Raw genomic sequence first — 23,821 nt, forward strand, 5'->3', positions numbered from 1 at the left:
TCTGTACCAACAAAGTTAGTGCCGTTGTCGGAACAAATGACCAACGGCATTCCACGACGAGCAATGAAGCGTTCAATACCCATAACACACAAATTTGTATCTATCGAATGTGCAATCTCAACATGAACTGCTCTGGTCGTGAGACAGTTGAGCAGGAAACCCCACCTTTTCTCAGAGGAGCGACGGATCGTGACGTGAAACGGACCAAAGTAGTCAAGACCGACATTCGTAAAGGGCGGACACTGGAAGGCAAGACGTTCGGACGGAAGATCAGCCATCATAGGTTGGACAGGCTTAGTGCTTCGTTTTCTGCAAAGGACACACACAATTAAAACGAATCGAACGGAGGATAGAAAGAAGCTTCAGAACAGCATACTGCTGTTGGACAAGTGCGCGAAGATAATCGTTACCTTCATGATCATTTTTGAGGTGCATATGGCGTAAGAAAATGTACGCCAGTGGGTGTCCACCGTCGAGGATTATGAGGATAATTTTCATTATTTTTTAGATCAGGACTGGGTACGTTTTGAGTGAATGGTTTAATACAAAAGGTAATGGCTTCAGCTGCAATTACGGATTTTTTTGCACTTCGAGTCGCTTGCGGAATTCTTTCAGCTATGTTTTTTTCGTCGTCTAGGTTTTTGTTACGACCATATGACATCACAACCAATTCAAATCTGCTTTTTGTTCATTCGTTGATGCATTTTCATCTGAATTGCGTGAGTGACTTCATTTTCTCATAATGTAACTTTGGTGACACGTGACTTTCCTCACTCTCAAAAGTGATTTCCTCTCTCTCTAAAATGGACTTTTCTTTACTCTAATTCAAAGAGACAAGGTCAAGTGAGTGTGTGCCACTCTAATTGATGGTTATTTGGGAGCTGCTTTTAGAAGCAGCAATAAGTTTGACAGGTTCGTAATCAAAATGTAACATATGAGCATTTAATCACAAAAGAATTTTTGTGGTATTTTTCGTTTACTATCTGTATAAGACTGCAGATCTACAAAGCTATTGCGGCTGTTTTTGGGCAATCTACCAGCTATGTTTGGAAAACAGCTGGTTTATTTTGTAATCAAAATTAATATGACATTTTTGATGCCCCGGCAAATGATTATAAAGTACACGTACTTACAGACATACCGCGTCCACCAGCAATTCTTCTAAGTGTAGTACGATCAGAATCAGATGAGCTGCGTTCGGCGACATCGAATAGTAAAAAGAGATGAATAGCCACACGATCCTATGGATTTGATCAACGGGTGAAGAAAAATTAAAGATAAAGAAAGCAAAAAAAAACACTCTGATGTTCAAAACGTGTGGTGTCAAACCTCGTCTACTAATTTTTTTATAATCGATTCCGCATATCAAATTCAATGTTCTGATAACATGGTGGCCACCATCTAAGAAAATGAACAATAAGAAAATTTTGATGACATCAACACTGAGTACACTGTAGTTTCTGCGTCTTCATGAGATCCTCAAATTGGAACCGTACGTCTTCATGATTACTGTTATGGACAATAAAGATAAACGTGACGTTATTTTGGATGCTGAAATATAGCACTCGCTAAGCAAAAACAATGGAAATTGTCAATGATTTAGTGCTTGAAAATTTAATCTTTATTTAGTCTTTCTACTATTGTATCACTGGCTAATCCAACAGCTTTATGGCCATTTGTTACTATCTTGATTACAAAAAGAATCATTTGTTTAACAATGAGAAAGCGATCTTCATCCAACCGAATATTTCGTTGTACGCCATTCATGTAAATATAATCTTGGAAAAACTACTTTTCCCCCACGGTTATTTCAGACTTTAGCTATAGGATATTTCGAGAAATCACTCCGTACTTCTTCGTTTGGTTTCGCACTTTGTGGTTAGCAATGTGAATCGGGTATAAATGGTTTTTAATTCTTTGCGATTTCTGTGCAGGGGCATTCAATTGATCGGCTTACGATATTGCTTACATATGACCAATAACAGTATTGTGCAAGTGATATCATTCCCAGAATTACAGGTTTTAGAGTTTGTAGAAACTCGAGAACGGCTGCTCTAATTGAATTCGGAATTGCTAATAAACAGCCGGATTTTACAAGGGACTTTACCGCGCAGGTTCGATTCATGGTGGCTGTGCCAAGTGGCGAGCGAGTGAATCAAATAATTTATTTGCCAGCACCAATATTGTGTAAGTGATATCATACCAGGGGTGTGTAGAATGGACAGACTCGGAAACGTCCTCTCTAATTGAACTGGGTATTGCTACTCGGCAGCCGCATTTTACGTAGATGTCCCTCCAGAAGCTGTGAATTTAGGGAACTTCCCGCAGGGGTTCGAACCCTGCCGACTGGCTCACGCGGCGAGGGCGTGAATTAATTATTGTATTTGCGGTTCAAAAACAGACAATCTTCGAAAAACGGATTACGATCCAATCCAAAACTAAAATATTCGGCCTCAATCGCTCAGCGAAACACTTGTCTTAATTTGAGATTTAGGAGACTAGAATTACCAGACCGAATTCCACGACTTATCACGAAGACTTTAAAATAAGAACAAATTGAAAAATTAAGAAATTCAAAAACATAAGTTAATTTTAGGAACAAATGTGAAATAATTAACTGCAATTTTGGGCCAGTGTGTCTTCTAGAACAATACTGCCCGTTCCCGTACAATATCATCGTTAAAAAGGAGGCCCGAAAGGAGTTTCATTAAAATTTTGCTAAATTATTTAAATTCGAACAAAAATAGCGTACAAAATTTCACACAAATAATTACAAAACTGCTGACATTAAGTCCTGGATTAAAAGTAAATTCACAAAATCCGTGAAATTCAAATAATATACGTTTAGTTGGCTTTCAAATGATACCACTGATACCTCTTACGTGAAATATAACGATTAGCTGAAATTGGATGAATAAAAACGCCCTTTGAACAAAGTTGAGTAGAAACAAATATTGCATATTCGATATATTGTATCTTTTTTTTACATTGCCTCATTTCCTACATCGCCCATTTTTGTAAAGAAATCTTTTTACGATTACCTCTCTAAAATATGTTCAAATATCTGCAATTTTAGTTTTGGGAAAATGACTGGAAATTGTTCTTAACCTTGGGTAATGCAGAAATTGGTACTTGGAACTCGACAGTCCACTCGAGCCCCGTTTGCGAATAGAGATCACCCATTTCCCAGATGGGACTGCGTGCTATTTTGGACAAGTTCCAGGGACACCCGTTCTCCGTCAGAAGAGTGTTAGTAGATCTGGAATCATGTCCGAAAGAGAGGGCTGCCTCCATGTAACACCACCTGTCCCCATTTGTAAGATCATATCTACCCAATCTCCTGATCCCTGAGAGCGAAAACCTAGAACAAATTTCATTTCCATGTTTTGTCACCATTTCCCAGTTTATGGTTAAAACGCTTTCCTCACAACATCACGGGCTAGTTTGTATTAAAGTCCCAGGACCACATCAAAAACAGAACAGAGTAACGTCAAATGAATTACCCTTTAAACCAAGAATCGCCCTTTAAACAATGAATTTATTAGTCCTGAGCAGTCTTGGTGATAAGCATACTTAATAGACCATTAAGGCTTTACTAGACCTGCACAGAAACTTAATGGCTTCGAGCTTTATCAGTTTATTCCCGTTTCTCACACAAAAAGTCAGTAACATCCATCAGTCACACAAAAACGATCAGACAAAAAATTGTTTCAAATTTTTATTAAGAGAAATAAATCACCAACCAGAAAAAAGGCATCAAACAGGTCAAAAGTGGTAATTTTAATCTACTTGGAGGTCAATCATATGATAAAAAAACAATGACTGGATGCCAGGCTATTCAATACCACATTGACAGAGAAGAATGATTAAACAAAAGACTACCATCCAAAGAATTGCTCTGACTCAATTGAATGGTGGCTGAAACGAATTCCACCGTAGTCTGCTTTACTCGGGGGTGGGGATGGAGGTTTCACTGAGTTCAAAAGGTAAATTGGGGTCATTATTAGGATTTCAAATTAAAAAATCGAACCACTTTTGGCGCACTTTTGATTTGACTTTTAGTAGTAAACTGTCGCCAATTGTGTTCAGCTGTTCAAAATTCAGCTAATGAATGAGAGACGTTAAGATCACACAAAGTGAAGGAAATCGGTGTTAAAAAGACCCAGGAATATTATAAATGTTTGCCAGGGTAAAAAAAAAACAAATATTGCAGCTTATCTTCAGGTAAAGGAATGGAAAAACAGGCAATGAGTGAATATAGGCAATTCCTTTCTATGATCAATAACAAATCGACAAATAAACTGAGTAACCGAAAAGGCCAACCAAATTTTAAAAGAATGATCTAAAAGGTTAATTATAGAAAACATTGCTTTAACAATAGAAAACATTGCTTTAACAAGGCGGCTTTTGATCCCTGCAGCCAGTTTTAACAATCAAGTACAAATTCCGATTGAAATGAAGATATCATTATTGTTATTAATAGCCGCACAGCGATAACTGGGGCTATTATTGGCCTTCTCTCGTTTTTTTTTATTTCGTCGTCAAGATTTTTGTTACGACCATATGACGTCACAACCACTTCAAATCTGCTTTTTGTTCACCCGTTCCTGCAATTTCAACTGACGTGCGTGCCTGACGTCATTTTTCGCTCTTAGTGGAGCGAGCTTTTTGCTCATTCACGTGACTTACAAAAATGACTTCCTCACTTTGAAACTGACTTTTGTTTACTTTAATTCAAAGAGATGAGGTCCAGCCAGATAGGGCTCACGGGCAGTGCTGCCCTTATCCCGCCACATTTTGGTCCCGAATAAGACCTCTCCATTGCTTTCTGTTCTGGGCTGTTTCCTTGCACAGGTCGAACCATTCAGTCTCCCATTTCTTCGCTGACATTTTCGGTGGTTTGATATGCTTCTTTACTTCGTCACGAACGATTCTTCGCCAGGTCTTGCGTATGCCGCCTGGGGGTCTCTTCCAGTTATCGCCCTTTTCGAATTCGAGCGCTGCGTTTGGAATTTCGGACGGATTCATTCGGAGGACATGCCCTAGCCATCGCAAGCGTCTTGTTTGGATCGTCGTGGCAAGGGAATCACATTTTGCAATGGTGGTGATACTTTCAGCGGGGAGGTCCTGTCCTTTGTGGAGAATACGTCGAAGACATCGATTTTCGAAGGATTGCAAACTGTTTATATCAGAATTTTTTTGCTGGCCAGCTCTCGCAACCATACAAGAGTACACTTCGTACGCATGCCTTGTAAATCTTCACTTTTACAAGCTGAGGGATGCTTCTCTGGTTCCAGATGTTCTTAAGGTTTTTGAAACTACCTGCAGCTTTGCCTATCCTGGCCTTGATTTCAGATGTTACGTTGCCGTCGGGCTGTATTTTACTTCCAAGATAGGTGAAGTCTTCAACACGTTCCAGTTCTTCGCCATAGACGTGGAATTTCTGATTGATGTCCTGGGAGCAGAATTTGGTTTTGCCGACGTTCAGGTAGAGGCCGACTGCCGCTGCATTTCTGGCTACGTTGTCGAGTAGCCTCTGGGCGTCGTTTCCATTATCATCCATTAAACAGATGTCGTCTGCAAAATCGAGGTCGGCAATTATCGTGTCATCCAGAGACACGCCTACGTTGTCATTGCGGAGGGCTTCTTCCATTATCCAGTCGATTGCGAGGTTGAATAAGAAGGGGGCCAGGATCGAGCCTTGCCTGACACCGCTGAGGATACTGAATTGGCGGGACAGGGTGCCGTATACTCGGACTTGGCTGTAGGTCTCTGCGTATAGCATTCGTAGCACGTTGAGGAGTGTGTCTGGTAGTCCAAGGTTCTCACAGATACGCCAGATGCATTTTCGATCCACGCTGTCGAAGGCGGCTTTGAAGTCTATGAAAACTAGGTTTGTCAACCTTTTGAACTCCTCGCGTCGATCTGGTTCTTTGTTCTGTTATCATTTGATCGCCAAGTATGAATCGGGTCTTCATGTGGGTTCGTGGCTACATTTTACAGGGCGCGCCACACCCCAACCCTCCTCCTTTGTCCGGGCTTGGGACCGGCAGGTAATCCCTGTGAAACCTAAAGGTATCTGCGGGAGTTACCAGGCGGTCAAGTGAATATGTGTCAATCTAAATGAAGGTTATTTGACAGCAGCTAAGAGGCAGCAATAACTTATACATATTCTTAATCAAGATATAACATCTAAGCCCTTAATGAAAAGAATAAATTTTTTGGCCTGTCTTTTTTACTGTTTCTTTGAGACTTCAGATCTACGAAGCTATTGCGGCTATTTTCTGGCAGTCTGCCAGCTATAATTTTGATTTCGTCGAGATTTCTGTTACGACCATATGACGTCACAACCACTTGAAATCTGCTTTTTGTTCAGCCGTTCATGCAATCTCAACTGAAGTGCGTACGTGACGTCAAGCTCGACAAATAAACTGAGTAACCGAAAAGGCCAACCAAATTTTAAAAGAATGATCTAAAAGGTTAATTAAAACATTGCTTTAACAATAGAAAACATTGCTTTAACAAGGCGGCTTTTGATCCCTTCAGCCAGTTTTAACAATCAAGTACAAATTCCAATTGAAATGAAGAAATCATTATTGTTATTAACAGCCGCACAGCGATAACTGGGGCTATTATTGGCCTTCTCTCGTTTTTTTTTATTTCGTCGTCAAGATTTTTGTTACGACCATGTGACGTCACAAGCACTTCAAATCTGCTTTTTGTTCACCCGTTCCTGCAATTTCAACTGACGTGTGTGCCTGACGTCATTTTTCGCTCTTAGTGGAGCGAGCTTTTTGCTCATTCACGTGACTTACAAAAATGACTTCCTCACTTTGAAACTGACTTTTGTTTACTTTAATTCAAAGAGATGAGGTCAAGTGAATATGTGTCAATCTAAATGAAGGTTATTTGATAGCAGCTAATAGAGGCAGCAATAACTTATACATATTCTAAATCAAGATATAACATCTAAGCCCTTAATGAAAAGAAAAAATTTTTTGGCCTGTCTTTTTTACTGTTTCTTTGAGACTTCAGATATACGAAGCTATTGCGGCTATTTTCTGGCAATCTGCCAGCTATAATTTTGATTTCGTCGAGATTTCTGTTACGACCATATGACGTCACAACCACTTGAAATCTGCTTTTTGTTCAGCCGTTCATGCAATCTCAACTGAAGTGCGTACGTGACGTCATATTTCGCTCTTAGTGGAGTGAGTTTTTTGTTCATTCTCGTGATTAAATTTTTGGCCACAAGTGAATTACCTCACTCTCAAAAATAACTTCCTCACTTTGAAATTGACTTTTATTTACTTTAATTCAAAGAGATAAGAGTGAATGTGTGTCACTCTAAATGAAGGTTATTTGAGAGCAGTTAATAGAGTCACCAAAAACGTAAACAGATTTTTAATCAAAATATAACATCTCAGCGCTTAATGAAAGAAAATTTTTTGGTCTGTCTTTTTTACTGTTTTTTGAGACCGCAGATCTACGAAGCTATTACGGCTATTTTCTGGCAATCTACCAGCTATGTTTATTTTTTTGTCACAATTTATCAAGTCAACAGTGCATAAGCATAATAATTTGTTTTTTTTTGAAATCAAGTTTAGACGTGATTAACGTCAACTCGAAAGGCAAACTATTTAATTCATTTGGCACTCCAAAAGATAAACTTCGTCTGCCGTAATTAGATCTGAATTTCCGCGTGATGAACACGGCGTAACCACGAAGTCGGGGTAAAATTCCGACAGTTAACTCAGAATTCTCCGAGGATGGTGAAGGCTACGACGACTAATCACAAAAAAATGTAAATAATACCTTTTTTCCTGCTGGAAACAAGAGAGGTGTTCTCAGACAGGTGGCTCTAGGTAGAAGAATTCAGGATTCGTTGTACTTTTCAAACAAGCAATTGGGATGGCCACAATACAGCGAATTATAGTAGTGGACCAGCGAAAGAACTAAAAAACAGGTTAACTCAACTTTAAGGACGTGATCAAGCTCATTACGTGCTGAGAAATTTTTCGAGTGTAATAAAAATCGATTTCAACAGATCGAGCTACTCTGCCGAACAAATTTAAAGAAGAATGAAATGCGAAAGAAAGAACGGCATCATCAGTGCAGAAATGGTAGTTCAATTGAAGCAAAAATAATTTGTTCTGAAGGCAAAAAGAAACAAGAAGCAATGGACGTAAAATTGATCACTGAATCGCTCCGGAACTCCTGTCGACATCAATGACAATTTTCTGAGAGCGCTTGGCCAAAAAATCTGAGAGTTTTAAAATAACTAAACTTCATCATACAGAGTAGGTAGGAGAGAGCAAAATATCGCCATCACTAATATCATGAGCAGATGACCGATCAAGCGCAATAAAAATCACTGAAATATTGTTCTCTGAAAAGATATTAAAAGAGAACATTAGAGACCCTGAGTATAGCTGTTTCTGTTGGAAAGGATGCCATAACCGCTCTACTATTCATTCAAAAATTAAACAAGGAGGCTCAATATTGTGCATTTGCACATGAAGTTCCGACCACGCTCATCCACATATTTGGCAAGAATGTACCAAATGAGGAACAGATAGAAAACCCCAAAAATTCAAGTACTTTTCAAACAAAAAATGTGTATGAACAAAGATCGCCTCAAACGCAAATAACTCAGTGGAGTAAAAAAAAATGGCACATTAGATTGATGAGATCCGTCATTAATGAGAAAGCAAGTCAAGAAGAACAACAATAACAACAAACATTAATTATATCCAACACTTTATGTCCATTTTTTAAAAAAAACTTAATAACAGCTCAAAATAGCGTCAGATAAAACTGAAACTAACCCAAATAACTTGTACTTCACTAGAAAAGATATGGGACCACTCTATAAAAGGCTCGATAACAATTAGGCAAAAAAGAACAAAAAAAAAAGCAAAGTTAAAAAATTGCCTTATATTTTCAAAAACAATTAATTTCTAAATAATGAAAACCAGAAGACAGCAATTGAAAACATCCAACACGTTTATCATCACAAACACCTCTGTAGGAAGGCATTAAGACCTTTCAGTATTCAATTGTTTATGCAGTTATAAAAAGAACAACAAATAGAGACAACAAAAAAAAATTCAATTAAAACTTGCGAGAAAACGCAGACGAAGCCGTAAAACCATATTTGGCCCCTAAAGATATGTTCAATTGAGCCTTCCTCGATAGCCAAAAATGTGATTCTTTTTGATGAAAACAGGTAAAAAAGACCAAAAAGAGAAAAATGGCAAAATTATTTACCACTATTGTTTTTTTTTTTGAAAACAATTATTTTCAAAGACATGAAAGCCATTAGCTACAAAAAAAAATAATTAAATCGGTTCATCTATTTGTCCAAAGAAAGCGTTTGAGACCTGTTATTACCCAGAATATATCATAAATCTCCAAAAAAATGTTAAATAGACAAAAATAAGAAATTAGTTTACTTTTTGTGCGAAAAACCTGTGTCGAAGCTAGTAAATTCATAATGAACGCTTCAGAAAAAACAATCGAACTTGTACACTTGCACCTTCCCTCGACAACAAGAGTGGGATATCTGACCTGTAATTAACAAGCCTAGGTAACAAATAGACTAAGGGAACAAAAATGCGAAGATAGACAACGTTAAAAAGAGTTTTATTTGTCAAAACAATTGATTTCAAAGTCATAAAATCTATCAGCTATCTACTCAAACCATAATAAAGACTCATTTATTCCCTCATGAAATGCAAATCAGGCCTGTCATTATCGAGGTAATTTCATACGGCTAAAGAGAAACAGTAAAAACGACAGTTAACGACAATCGTAAAAAACTCAATAAAATTCTTCGAGAAAGTGGTTTTGAAGCCGTTATAACCGTAACCTATGCCTTTCAAGACTTTTATATGTTCAAATTTGCCTTATTTTGAACGCCAATAATGTAATATAAGAACTGTCAAAATTGTGAAAATGTGACAAAACGAGAAAAAAAAACGTGAGAAATGTGCCAATACCTAAAACAAAAAAAATTGAAATCTAATAGTATCAAAGCCAGAAAACCATAACTTAACGCGTACATCAACAAAAAAGATCAATATTCAAGTCAGTGGAAAGAAGAGGAAGAAGAAGCATTCTTTCTTTGCTGACATTAAGCTACAAGTTGACCAAACTAAGAGAAAAATAGTGGCAAAGTTCAATAAGCCATTGTTTATTTAAAAAGCAAACATTTTTAAGAGTCCAAACCACCACAATCTATCTATTAAAGAAAATAGATGCATTAATTTGGACTTTTTAGGACGCCATTTGGACCTATCAACAGTGAGCTTTGATGTGAATTGTTCTTTTCTTTAATTAACATAAAAAAGCTCGATTTTTTTTAAAAAGACCGACTGATTACAATCTGATTTCTTTTCGATTGTAATAGTCCAAAATTGGACCCTAACCAGCCCCGCTATAGCTGCTCGCCCATTTCGAACTCTCAAATTGTTTCGAATGCTTAAGATGTAAATAATTTGTTTGTTGGAAGATCAAAAATAGATGCTGCGTTTTTGATAATCATAGAGTAAACTTAGCAAAAAACGGGAAAATTGTAATTCTAGACTACTCTCAATTGATATGGAAGTAAAACTAGCGCCATTTGAAGTTACCAAAGATTGTGTTTGTTGTTTTTGGGGTATGTGTACTTCCGGCAAATTTAATCAAAGTGGACTAAAGAGGTTTATTTTTGGCAATTTTTGATGAAAAAAAGGCTGAATTTTGATATACTTAGCCAAAATTTAGGTAGAAAAATTAAATCAAAATAGTCAACAACACTTTTTGCTCTAAAAATAAAATCAACATTACTATTGTTAACTGAATAAATGAAAACAAAATACTAAAAATCGAGGTCCCTCCGGTTCCGAGATTGGATTTCTATTGGTAAATTCGGGCATTAAGAAATCTTCAAACCCCGATAACTCCATGTAAAATACGAAGTTAAAAAAATCTTTCTAATTCCATATTCTACGCTGGAGGGGCTTTTTAATGATACCACTCACAACTCTGTACGATGAATATATCGATCGGTCAAAATTTTCTGAACAAAAAAAACCCATTTGAGTATATAGTTCCTCCCCCCTCATGAGGGGTCGGAACAATTATTTTTAGATAATGTAGGTTCTCAATAAACAGCTTTTTCAATTAATAGGAAATAAAAATTTGATTGGTTGCAGACGGGTAAATCAAAAAGACATCTGGATAATGATTTGATTTTTTTTCGGCAAGCAAATGATAATGCCTTCTTTTAGGACTTCTGGGAAAAAATCAGATGCTGGAGCCAAATTATTTTTGTAAAGAAGGAAATGTTATGCATCACCGATTCTTCGTAAAATTTGCAAGGAGTAATATATTTAAGAGAACTGCTCATTGATGCTTTGGATATCAATTCTGCAGCAAAATTGTATGATAGCGCAATGAAAGACGCCATTGTTTAGACACATGATTGATAAACTTTACACTATTAGCGCGGGATACAGCTTTAGGAAAGGAGTCATTGTTTTCAACAAAAATATTGAACAACTACACGAGGCTATCGTTAAGGCCTACCTTTTTGGGAGATTCCCATCCGTTCCTTCAAAAACATTCTACCAAATTGAATAGCTTCGATTTGGATTCGTGGACCCCATATATTTAATGTACTAAGCTCGATTTTCTCGAAATTATTGAAACAGGAAGTTAGTGAACTTGAATCTATGTTTCGCAAAGACACAACTTTTCTCCTGTTTTCTATTCAAACTTTTCGAAACTTTTGTATTATTGTCAAAGAACAGACAGTTGTGATCAAGCTAGATGCTTCTAATTTGCGTAGTTGAAATCATTTTGAAGAATATTCTTTAAAGGCCGATTTTGCATCTTCAGGAGTGCCAGTTCCTTTGAATAAATGAAAACAAAATACTAAAAATCGAGGCCCCTCCGGTTCCGAGATTGGATTTCTATTGGTAAATTTGGGCATTAAGAAATCGATAACTTCATGATCAGATCCAGTAAGTCTCATGACATCAAGGTGGTCTAATTCAAATTCCTTAGTCGTAATTGCATAGCCTAATCTGCTACAACAATTATGCGTAGACTAAAAAGCTGGAAGCATTTGTTCGAACTCCTGCTGAAAATAGCGCCAATTGCGAATTGCATGTTTGGAGGACAACATTGATAACTCATATCACCAATAGTCGCAATTATGTCAAAGCGGAATAGGTTCTCATAAATTAAGAATTGTCATATCAACAAGCGCAGGCATGGTTTTTCCTGGTGGGCTAGAAAAAGTAACACGACAATTTTTTTTCATTAAAATGCAATATACGTGAGAACCTTGCCATACTTAATGAAATTTTATGATATTAACTATTTCTAACGAAAAATAAAACAAAGAAGTCATCTAATTTTGACACAAAAAAATCACATTGATTGTTGTGATCAACGTTTCAGTCGAATCGCCTAATTTAAAATATTAAGATTCAATTATAGCCAAAATATTTGTTGACTTCCCGCTAGATCGAGCGTACGGAACGCAAAACTTAGAAGAATAATCATTCGAAAACAACAGATAGCTACATATTTTTACGGCAAGAGGATAAACCTATAGAAAAGAACACGCGCAGGCCAGAATTAAGGCTCTTCAACAGTTTCATTGACAAAATTTAAAACGTATTGGTGAAACAAACTCAGAGGTGGCTGTCCCAAGAGATCAACCCCTTCTTCTGTTAGAGATCCTGGCGAAGTAGAAAATCAACATTTGTTGTTGTTGTTGCCTTCGTTGAGAGAGTGTCCTCTTTGGAGTCGGTTATTTCGAGGAAGTTCGCAGCTTCTATTGGGGCTTCACAGAGGGATAGTGGTCTCAGAGTTGTCTTTTTTTTCTTACAGTTAACGAGATGTGTTGTATGGGGTTCGATATTACAATTCGGGCAGCAGTCGTAGTCGACTGTGCCAATTCATTCTGCGTACAAGTTGAGATAGGGTGAGTAACCACTTCGCAGTTACCGTTTTGTCTAGGGAGTAACCGTTTCGTCTAGGGAGCAGGGTCTCTTTGGTACTTATCTCAGGTGGTTTTTCATCTAGCACTTTGTTTGGTTCGCGTTCGTCAAGGTAGTCCTTGACATCATTTGTATGGATTTGTTTCAGCATCTTCTGATAGCGGGTTTTTGATGATATTTCGTCATCTGAGTCTGGTTCGCGAAGGGCCTCTATGTATCGTTCGTAACGGCTCTTTAAAGTTTGCTTCATGTTGCGTGGGGGTGGGACTTGCTTTAGAAGTTGGTTTCCTGGATGGCTGGGGATGTGGTTCATGAGTTGCTGTACGCATCGCATGCGATTATGTCTGCGGACTGGCAGGAGCTGACATTCATCGTGCATGTGTTGGATTGCTGTCATATTCACGCAGCCAGTGGCGACTCGTAGGGCACTGTTTTGGACCCTTTGCAATTTCTCGATGTGCGTCTTCGCAGCAGGATTCCATAAAGGGCATGCATATCCTAGAACATGCAAAATCAGCATTTTAAGTCCTTCAACAGTTCCCAATATCCTGTATGAAGGAGGCGCTTATGCTACAATTACATATATACCGGAATTTCACCAGCTTTTTAAACTGCAGCAAGCGGTGTTTCCGTACTTCGATTCGTTCCACTTTTGAAATTTTTGTATTGCTGGTGGTCGCCTTCCAATTAATGTCCCTCCCTATCTTCCACTTTGTGCTTCCTGGAGCTTTATCACCTGTAGTATTTTTTTTAGCTTGCGATAGCACCTAATATGACTCTCCAGCTCTCTGGGGTCGCTTACTTATAGTATTAAGACGAACCGCAGCAATTCAGGAATTCCCGCTTGAATCAGTTTGGATTTAAAAGCTCATATTTGATATAGATCCAACACCTCAGAAGCAAATGAGGGCAAGCACTTAGAACAAGACCAGATCATTTCACTTTATGTTGATCTAGGCAGTCCAAGTCATGCTCCGTGAGCAACCTTTTTCTTGCAGTGAGCACAAAAAAAAACATTTTCACTTTCAATGGTGTCAACGAGGTCGATGCATCGGAAGTAAAACCGTCATTGTCTGGGAGATTAAACCAGGATCCTAGGCCCTCAAGTGAATGCAACCACTAATGCACATGAAACATAACGCTTAACTGAGTGCAAAACGAAACTACCGATACCAATAAGAGATCAGTCAAACAATTAAATGAAGAGAAAAACCATTCCGAGTGATTACACAAAGCATCTTTCAAATCTGCTCTTGTCTAAAAACAAACTTTTGCAGGTGCCTATAAGTTGGAAACTGTATTGTATATATATTCCGGAATAAGAAATATATATATATATATATATATATATATATATATATATATTCCTGAACGAGAAGAATAAGAGGAATAAGAAACCTTCAATACCTCGGCTAATCAATGAATGACCACTCTCTGTCACAATATAAACAACACGTCAAAACTAAAAGGCGTTTATCACAACAGTTAATTGCTTATCAGAACAATTTAGAACATAGCCGACGGATTGCCAGAAAATAGCCTCGATAGACGGCTGTGGCTTTCCATGGAATTGAACCAACTAACGAAAAAGGACAGACAGATTAACCACCAGTCTTTTAATAGACCTCTAAATTTTTTGGGTTAGATTTGGACTGTCATTGGACGATCAAAGATCTTATTCGAAATCAAAAACTCATGACTCTAATACTCAAGAATTAGGGCATATACGTTTGGCACTAATTAGATGCACACTATTGATCTTTAACTAGTAAATTATCATAAAATTTGAAGTTCATCAAGTGATCTCAGAAGTCATTTTTTCAGGGAGGTAAGTCACGCAATTGACCTAAGCAGAAGAAATGACGTCACAAACACGAAATTTTAACTGCAAAGCAGTAGAAGTCACTATGAGATTGAAAAGGTCAATGCTCGCAAGAATCATCGATGAAGAAGACGAATTGAAAAAACGTAGCAGGAACAGTCCTGACGTACAATTCAAAGAATTCTCATTGACTAAGCAGAAAACAAGACCTAGAACGGACTATGAATTGATTGGGAAAATCATTTAAAAAATGCGATCCAAAAAATCGAAAAAAAACAGTAAAAATCAGAGTGAAATTGCCGCATGTGAACAAAAAATCACTACCGAGAAACCGAATTTTTGTTCAAACACCGTTTTCTCACTCTACTTTAAAATTAGAGCGAAAAAAATTCACGCCGCAAAACCACTCGCTTTTTCGCTCCACTTTCGCCGTGAACAAAATCACTACTCCAATTTGACTTAAAAAAACATGAAAATGTGTGAACAGATCTTAAAAAGACAGCGCCCCAATTCAATTTAAATTCTTAGAATTGTAAAACACACGATTTTCGCAATAATAGCCGCTATCACTTCGGGGCTATTAAAAAACTAAGAAGAGAAAATTAATGCACTTCCATGAAAACTGTAAAACCTAAGAAATGGGAAACTGCGTGACAATGAAAATAATTGAAACTCACAACGCAGAAATATAAAACAGAAATTCTTTCTTCTCAATGAGAAGATAGAATAAAATACGAATAATCCTCATAGCATTATATATAGCAAAAATCATTACAGCACAGCAAAGACGAAGGGTCGATCAGCTTGATTGCCGGGATATAAGTTTTCTGCTACTAATGGCACGAAACAGCTTTCTGCACTTTCGTAAAGAAAGTACAAGAAGGCAATGTAACATGCTTAAAGAAAAGCTTCAGATAATATAACATTAAAAATGCATTGCAATGGAAACTTGAGAGAAAAAGCATACTCTTCATAAACAGTTTTTTAGTTATAAAGTTCATAACCGAAAACAAAAATTAGCGACAGTCAAAACATCGTTTAAAACACTGTTTCCAAAACGTCGTTTAAAACACTGTTTTTACGTTGAAAACCCATATTTCAACGAAAAACAACCAATTAAGATTTATGAGACTTTAAAATGATACTACTGTATACGTTAGGATAAATTTTCTCTGCTGAATATATAGAGTGGTCAAAACTCATAGAGCAAAAAATCCAATAGAATAAGTTATCTCCCGTATTATATAAGGAACGAGCTAAAACAATGAACTGTCAGCCTATTTTTATAGAGTTAAATCAATTGAGTCATTTCAACTTTCGTTTAATATATAACCGGCAGATGGCCGGAAATTAGCCACCCCGAACCTCCACTGAGATTTGAACAATTATAAGGAGAAAAGGATTACCAATTAGCATTTAGTTATAAAAAAACTGACAAATAAATGTAGAGAATCATAATGTACTCAATCTTAGTTTAAAAACAATCAAAATTATCGCAACTCTTTTTTGTTGCTTATAAGGTTTTCACTCCGCCCTTTAATTTCCTTCACCAGTCAAAACTGCTGCAAATTTTAGAACGCGGGGAATTTCCTGTTTAGGGTTTACTTCAATAAAAATCATTAACACATCCATTCAATACTCTTCTTTGAGTGGGGAAAAAGTATATACCTTAAACAATAGCCGTTTCAGTATATTACGGAGGTCATTAATAAAAAAATACAAAAAATGCGACAAAAAACTACATGATAGCAGTAACTTTGCAAACTGTCTATTTACTGCTGAATTGGCCAAGAAAAATTATGTGATCAAGACAAAAAAAACAAATCTGACAAAATAACCAAAATTTTATCCTAATGTTGAAACCACCAGAATGATTATTTAGCATAATATTAGCACCCATTCAATCCACTTTTACCTCAATTAATATTCTTGTAAGCACAGCTTTCAAAAATTAAACTTAACCGATTAACGTCGGGCGAATTGCTCTCAAAAAACCGGGGGCATTATGCCGTTTTTGAGGACGTAAAGTCAAATGGGTCAGACGAAAAATCGCACTAAAGAAAAAGACCGACAGGACTAGTATAATTGCTACAAACTTTGTTTGAGAGCAATTCACAACTAACGCCCATTATCAAAAATCGAGTAACTAGTCTTTTCGGGCTTGCTCGGTTACCCGTGCCAAAGCGGAGATCAAAACAAAATAGTAATCCCTAATTCTGCCACCTTTTAACCAATTTTAAATTGCCGTTTAAGTTTCCCAAAAAGATACAACTGATTTTGGGGGTCATTACAACCCACTGCTGCCGAGTTCAACAATTAATTTATAGTTCCTCGCAGGATGGTTTTTTCGCACAGCTGACTTTTCAGCCATTGAATTATCTTAAAAAGGAAATAATGCCCCAATTAAACTCATTGTTCTCGGTGACCACGTTCATTCACGTTCACCCGCAGATAATTACCTTTCTTATTCATCAAAAGCAATACAATTAAGTCACAATAGCACGAAGACATTTCGTAAACATTTTTAGCAACAATTATAAATATCAACATAAACAAGCATTACTGCTATGACCAAGTCACATGAGCAATCAAGTCAAATCTTCCTGCTATGTATAAATGTTAATAGTCACTTGACTTCATTTTAGACGATACTCAGCTGATTAAAATTGCTGAAATTAACTCAGCACCTTTTCTTACGCGATGCTTTCATAACTAGAGAAACTTATAACAACTTTTAAACTGCCCCCATACAATCATAACTTAACAACACAATAACTCGAGGAAGTCGGGAACAAATAAACAACGATCTAAATAAATAAAACAATGGCCAACCTGAGCAAGAAAGTGAACAAAGACAACAATACGAGCACCCCCTGATCGAAGAGAGAAAGTGTGTATAATTCAGCTGATAATAATAGGTGATACACAAAGGCTGCAATGTTGGCAAACAAATAATTAATACACACCAAAGCAATCAAGATTTACCTTTTATCGAAATATAATAAGTATCATTTCATAATCCGATCCCACGCATTTCTGTTCTAGGTACCCTCGTTCTTGTCAAAATAAAACAACTTATTTAACCCTCGCTCTCACCATAGCTCAAATTCAAAGCACTCTTTAGAGCAGCAAACAAAACCCCGCAACTTTGGAAAACACCAACTTACTTGCTATAGAGTGAATCTCAATAACAACAATCAGAATATCACAACAAAATCAAAGATCGACCAACCGACCATACTAAACAGTTCGCAAGATTTCACAAAAACAAACAACTTTTGAACATAATCGAGAGTAAAGCTGACATTCCTAGTCGCTCAAAATGAACTCTCAGAAAACAAAAGGCCGCGAAATTATTCGCGATGGCGCGTTAAATTACATTCCTGATAAAAGCAAACTCAATTTACACCTGTGGCATCGTTTGAGACACAGAGGTCATACGTGCAAATTGCGACAACGATGGGCGTATTTGTTCCGTCTTCCTAACGGGCATATCATCTTCCGATGCTACAAAAAGGGTAAAATCACTCACAGTATCGATTTGAGCACAATCAGTGGAATAAACGCAATTGGCGATACCTTGTTTGAGATTCAGACGGCCCTCGCGGTCGACATCTTCGAGGCAGAGAACATCTCAGAACGAAACCGATGGATGAGCTGTTTTCGGAGCATTCAAGACAAAAAGTTCTTTACATTTACTCCATTTTACAGACTAAACGATCCACTTGTTGCAATCGGCGAAACGCCAAAAAACCGAGATAGAAAACAATGCTTCGCCACAAATTCGAACAAGGCTCGAAGTTTCTCGGATGAACATAGTAAGTCCAATAAAATATCTGTCCATTTCTGGCCCACGAGTAGGGTAAGACACGACACTTTTGAGACTACTCGGAGTAGAAGCGAGCGAAATAGCGACGGCGGAACCTCATGTGGTACTTCAGGAGCACCATCGTGGGGTGCAGCCGAAGATGCCCTGTCTTGTTTTGCTTCCAGTCACTCGGTGGTTTTCCCACCACAACCTGATGGAGAAGTTGCAGACCTTCTAGTGGTAAGAATTTCATCAGTTCTTACTTCCGATGAAATTTAGAGCGTGCTTTAAATACGCTTCTATTTGGCACTTTCAGATCATTCACTTTCAGATCATTATTTGACTAAAAGTTAATTGATTAAACGAATTAAAAATGAAATCCATCAAGTAATTCAAAAGACGACAGAGAGAATCAATTGAACAGAAGGATGTAGGGACGTATTAGTAGATATGAGTAATCATGTCTCGTCTCAAATACTTTGTTTGCGTTTATTAAGGCTCCCTCCATGCATATTATTGTCCCTTGAGATGCATATTATTGTACCAATGAGATCATGGGGCGTTATAAAGTACATTCTCATATAAATTGGAAATAAAATTTCCGAATTTACGCTATTCGAAACTTCAGAATTTAATGATTGTGATTATTTTTGCTTTAGTTTGACGAAGACGATCTGAGACGGTGCTACAGTGCATCACAGGCTACCACCTCCACCACAACCCGACATTCCTCAGAGCATGAACCGCAAGCTACAATGGGCCGCTCGGTCTCCTACGAGTCGCAAGCAAAGTCCCAACAAAACGACCAAACCCTCCGTGCGTCCCGATCTCACAACCCCAACTGTTCGCAATCATCGCACCACCCAAGAAACAGTACCTTTTCCAACAGTAGCTTACGTACAAGCAGCAGTCGTGATAATTCTGACCAGGCAATAACTCCTCAAAACATGGATCCCAAAACCGCAGCTGCGTGGGCATTGCTTAACGAATACTGCAGCAGAGCTAAAAATGACGAAAATTTTTATCCCCTGCCCAGTCTCGAACCGGTGTCCTCGGCAGTTCAGAATCCCGGCATGGTCCAATATAGTATTTGTCGACGTTCGCCGTCCATAGCTTCCCTGTCAACTGAACAAATTATTTACACAGCACGCAAGCCATCGGGTCTTATACATCCACGTTTTAATACCGAGTCCAATCCTAATATCTCCACACAAGCCGAAAGGAACTCACAGCATTGCAAACACCCTCAAGAATTTTCCAGAATAATTTATGATTTGCCCGATAAACATGCCATGCAAGCGCTTGCCCGAACACAAATAGAAAGACAACACCGAGAACTGTTCGGTCAAAACGTACCCCGAGGATTTTGGATAAAGCCCAACATGCCTAAAATGACTGCTAAGGCTCACTAAAAAAAGACAGATATACCTTTAGTTTTTTGCTATATCTGAATTGTTACATCATGTATTTTTAAGATTTCTTTCCTATTTCTCTGTTTAGATTACTGCTTCTATAAATCGTGCTAAGTTGGGCTTATTGATGTCTACCTTTATATAAATTTAGATAGTTTCTCTATTAGAATAATCTGATAAAATTAACGAAATTAAACTTGATTCCATAGATTTTTACGGTATCAAAATCTTCTCAGAGCTCACAAAAAATCTATCGAAGACAAAATAGAACCCAAAACAGACTAACTTATAAAAGCTCCCGAACAGCGATTGGAAAAAATGGCAAAACTTGAGCACCTGGAGAATGTTATGCTCTAACATTTCCGCTTCCGCATAGCTTTCCAAATTGCGGTCAACGATAAAGTGAAGCATAACGGACTAACGTCGGGCGAATTTTTCTCGAATGATTAGGTGGGTGGGGGTTGGTTGGGGGTAGGTGGGTGCTGCCTGTAGTTTGAATAGGGAGAAAAGACTCTTATGGGAATAAAACTTCTCATAATGACCTTTTCACCATGAGTACTACCAGCAGTTCGTAATTTTTATACATTAGTCCTTAAGCTACTTAAAGACCAATGTGCGAAAACAAAATTCAAAAGTTCAAGTCATGAACAAACTTGCGACAGCTAAAAAACATAGCCGGTAGAATACCGGAAACGACTCGAAGAGTCGTGCAAAATAATAACTAACCGAAGCTTACATTACCTATATTAAGAAAGATCAAACTAAAGAAATAACAAAGAAATTAATAGCCCAATGAAGCTACAAACAATGTTTTAAAAACGAAGGGGGTGCTAGATGGGGGGGGCAAGGGGGCAAGTTATTGAGTAAATAAAAGAGCCGCGAGAAATGAAACCGAGAAAGTTTTACCTAATTTCTTAACCATGTAAGCCTTATATCCGTTCCATTTTACGTAGAGAGTGCAGAAAAAGTTAGTTTAACTTACTGATATACTAAATCGATTGCGCTCCTATTAGGCTTAATGTTTTTGTGTTTCAAAAACTTCTCGGTGATCGATCTTAGGCTAGGAACTCTAAAAAAATGTAGCTAGATTTGCCGCTTTTTGTTACATTGCGCTCTTTGTGTTACGTTGCTTACAGTTGCCTTAACGTTATGATATGCGAATAAAGATTACGATAGTGTGTTTGCTTTCACCTATATTTCTGGTGCCACCTTTGTATTTCTGGTGCCGTTAAAGAGAAAAGACAAAGCGTTAAATCATAGTGAGGCATTAATTTACAATACAGAAATAAGTCACCATTAGCCACTGCATTTTTTCCGTGCAATATCTGCACTTTCTCTTGTTCTCTTTAATTGATAAGAGATAACTTGTTTATTCCGACCTTCGAAATAACGGGATTTTGGAGCTAATGTTGCATTCTTTACTTCTACCCACCTGCGATTATCACTCAGCTTCATCGGCACAGAAAGTTTTAGAGTTTAGGAGCGGCCAATACACCTAATCGATATCCCCAATCTGAAACACTGGATCCCGGAGCGACTCAATTTACAATCGATGTTCTCAATCGGAAAAAAAAACAGGTTCCATTAAACGACTCAATAGAAAATCGATGTTCTCAATCGGACAGAACTGGTTACAGAATCAACTCAATTGAGCCTCAAGGTTCCCACAGAAGCAACTGGTCTCAGAAACAGTTAAACCGAAATTCAAGGCAACAACAAATCGCCAAAAAATTTGTAAGACTCAATCGAATTGAAAGTTATTTGATGTTCTAAATTGATTAGGTCCGGCAAATCTAGACAACCATCACCTGAAATTTTCTCGTTCTTATATTTAATTTGTCAGGTATTTTTCATTTTGTTAGGTTTCCACCTGGTCAACGATACTTAACTCAATACAATTTTTTTGAAGAACATCGATTTTGAAAATTTGTGGTCAAGATCTAGAATTATTCAAAGTGCGGTCCTTTTGCTGTTCATGACGAAGCGTAGCAAAAAAAATTGAAACAAATTGACCATTTTTTGTCCCTAACAATTTAAAAAAATTATTAACAGCGGATGTAACGATTGCATAAAGTCATAGATTTGAAGAAAAAAGGGGGTCAAGTTGGTCAAGTTTTTCAAATTTTGAGAAAAAAATCAGAAAAGATTTATTTTTACGATTTGCGCTCAGTGTTGGATTAACTGCATAAATTTATCTACCTACATCAGCTTGACATCACAAAAAACAAAAATCTCAAACATGAATGTATGATAAAAAAACTTTTGGACTTTGAGCGAGTTTCAGTCAATGATGTACTGAAAAAAGATTAATGGTATTCATCCTCGCTGCAGGTTCACTTCATCACGCCATAAAAACTGCGCCTCAATTAAGACATAGTTGCAACAAACATAACGTTTACGCATTACTGGGTAGAGTAGTAGTAGTTATAGTATTAGTGAAAGACTTGAATTTACCAATAATGAAATTTTAACAGTACGAAGAGAGGCCTGTACAGAAACTAACTAATAAATTAACAAATTTAAAAAAACCTTTAACAAAACAAATAGTGAGCTAAGATCTGAAAAAAGAACAGTGACATTTTACTGACCAAGTGCAAGGTTGATTAAAATCACACTTAGAGTCATGCAGTTCTTGAAAAATGTCTTTATAAGAGACTTTGAGCTGCTGGGTGACTCAAGTAAATTGAAGACGTTATAATTATTGAAATCAATTACCACTGTCACAATTCAATGAAAAACTGATCTCCCTGTTAGGTTTCTCTTATAGCAGTACGAAGATATATGTTGAACAGTATCGCTGCATAAATATCTTTGATTCCACACAATCGTAAAATATTGTCAAACTAGATGCAGTTTCTTCCACTTCTAATTGCCAAAAATAAATTGAGATTGCGTTCAATCAAATGATACGATATCGGAGGGCAGTTTGCCCGCCGCAATAGCGATAAGTAGTCCGTCCTCCCAAAACACCATAAACGACATTTGAGATGAAACTTCAATCCTAACACTGTAAAAGTCCAAAAAACAGCGCAGTTCCAGTTTATGATAAAAAGCGACTAGTTATATGGCATGAAGTAGGGAACAATTCGCTTTCACGTCATCGCAGCAACAACAATAAGCCTTTAACACCTCCGCAGCTAATTGCAGTGCTTGAGAAGCATCAGGAGCGTATAAAAGCAATAGTGTATTACCCCAAAGAGGGAACTGCTGACATTTACGATCAGCTCAAGCGTACTACTCTAGCTACCATCGGAATGATGAAAGACACTGTGTCTAAGCGTTAAAGAGTACAGAGCATTACATCAAAAGCCTGCGCTTGAGCTGCAAGCAATCACCACAGTGTTTGCGCATAAGCACAAACTCCGGTCTTTAACCTCAGGCTCGCGACCGAAAAACTCTAAGCGTCGTCGGAAAAGGCTTCGTAACCGCCATGCGTTCGAGGAGGCATAACTTACTGAAACCTTTGGTAACCATAATGTATCCTAGTTTTGCGTGTTGGAGTCCAACCACTCATTGGCGGTGTGACTTAGTTTACTCATGAGTTACTGGTTAGTTTGTGGTTGTTTCCCTTCGGTAGCGCTCTAAAAGAAACTTCCTCTCGCCATGTTTTTTGTCATTACACACAACTCAATACCGTCGATGCTCAATTTGTCGCCAATGCTAAATTTGTAAGCATGGCGCCTCTCCATAGTTGAGTCAAACGGCTCATCGTGTCCCTCTATAAGCTTAACACTATATAGACATTAATCCATTGGATGCAACGTGCGCGACTTGAGAGGACTCA

The 23,821-nt window shown here is 37.6% G+C and overlaps 2 protein-coding genes across 5 annotated transcripts in view; one reads left to right on the top strand and one right to left on the bottom strand.

Moving 5' to 3' along the window:
* Positions 1-23,821, bottom strand: part of LOC142341675 (uncharacterized) — a 295,913-nt gene that overhangs the window by 160,284 nt on the left and 111,808 nt on the right. For 3 of the 4 annotated variants that reach the window (XM_075392816.1, XM_075392817.1, XM_075392818.1), the window contains one exon: positions 3,109-3,361. In XM_075392816.1, coding sequence (XP_075248931.1) covers positions 3,109-3,361 — 253 coding nt within the window. Of the gene's footprint in view, positions 1-3,108; positions 3,362-12,686; positions 13,367-23,821 lie in introns of those variants that run through there. The other variant, XM_075392819.1, reaches the window with a different exon arrangement.
* On the top strand, positions 17,691-20,245 carry LOC142340979 (uncharacterized). The gene is made up of 2 exons (XM_075391783.1): positions 17,691-18,865; positions 19,285-20,245. The coding sequence occupies exons 1-2, from the start codon at positions 18,140-18,142 to the stop codon at positions 20,035-20,037; spliced, it is 1,479 nt and encodes a 492-aa protein (XP_075247898.1). The 5' UTR covers positions 17,691-18,139; the 3' UTR covers positions 20,038-20,245.

Source organism: Convolutriloba macropyga, chromosome 6, assembly GCF_964194025.1.
Source record: "Convolutriloba macropyga chromosome 6, txConMacr16.3, whole genome shotgun sequence".
Taxonomy (NCBI): Eukaryota; Metazoa; Xenacoelomorpha; order Acoela; family Convolutidae; genus Convolutriloba; species Convolutriloba macropyga.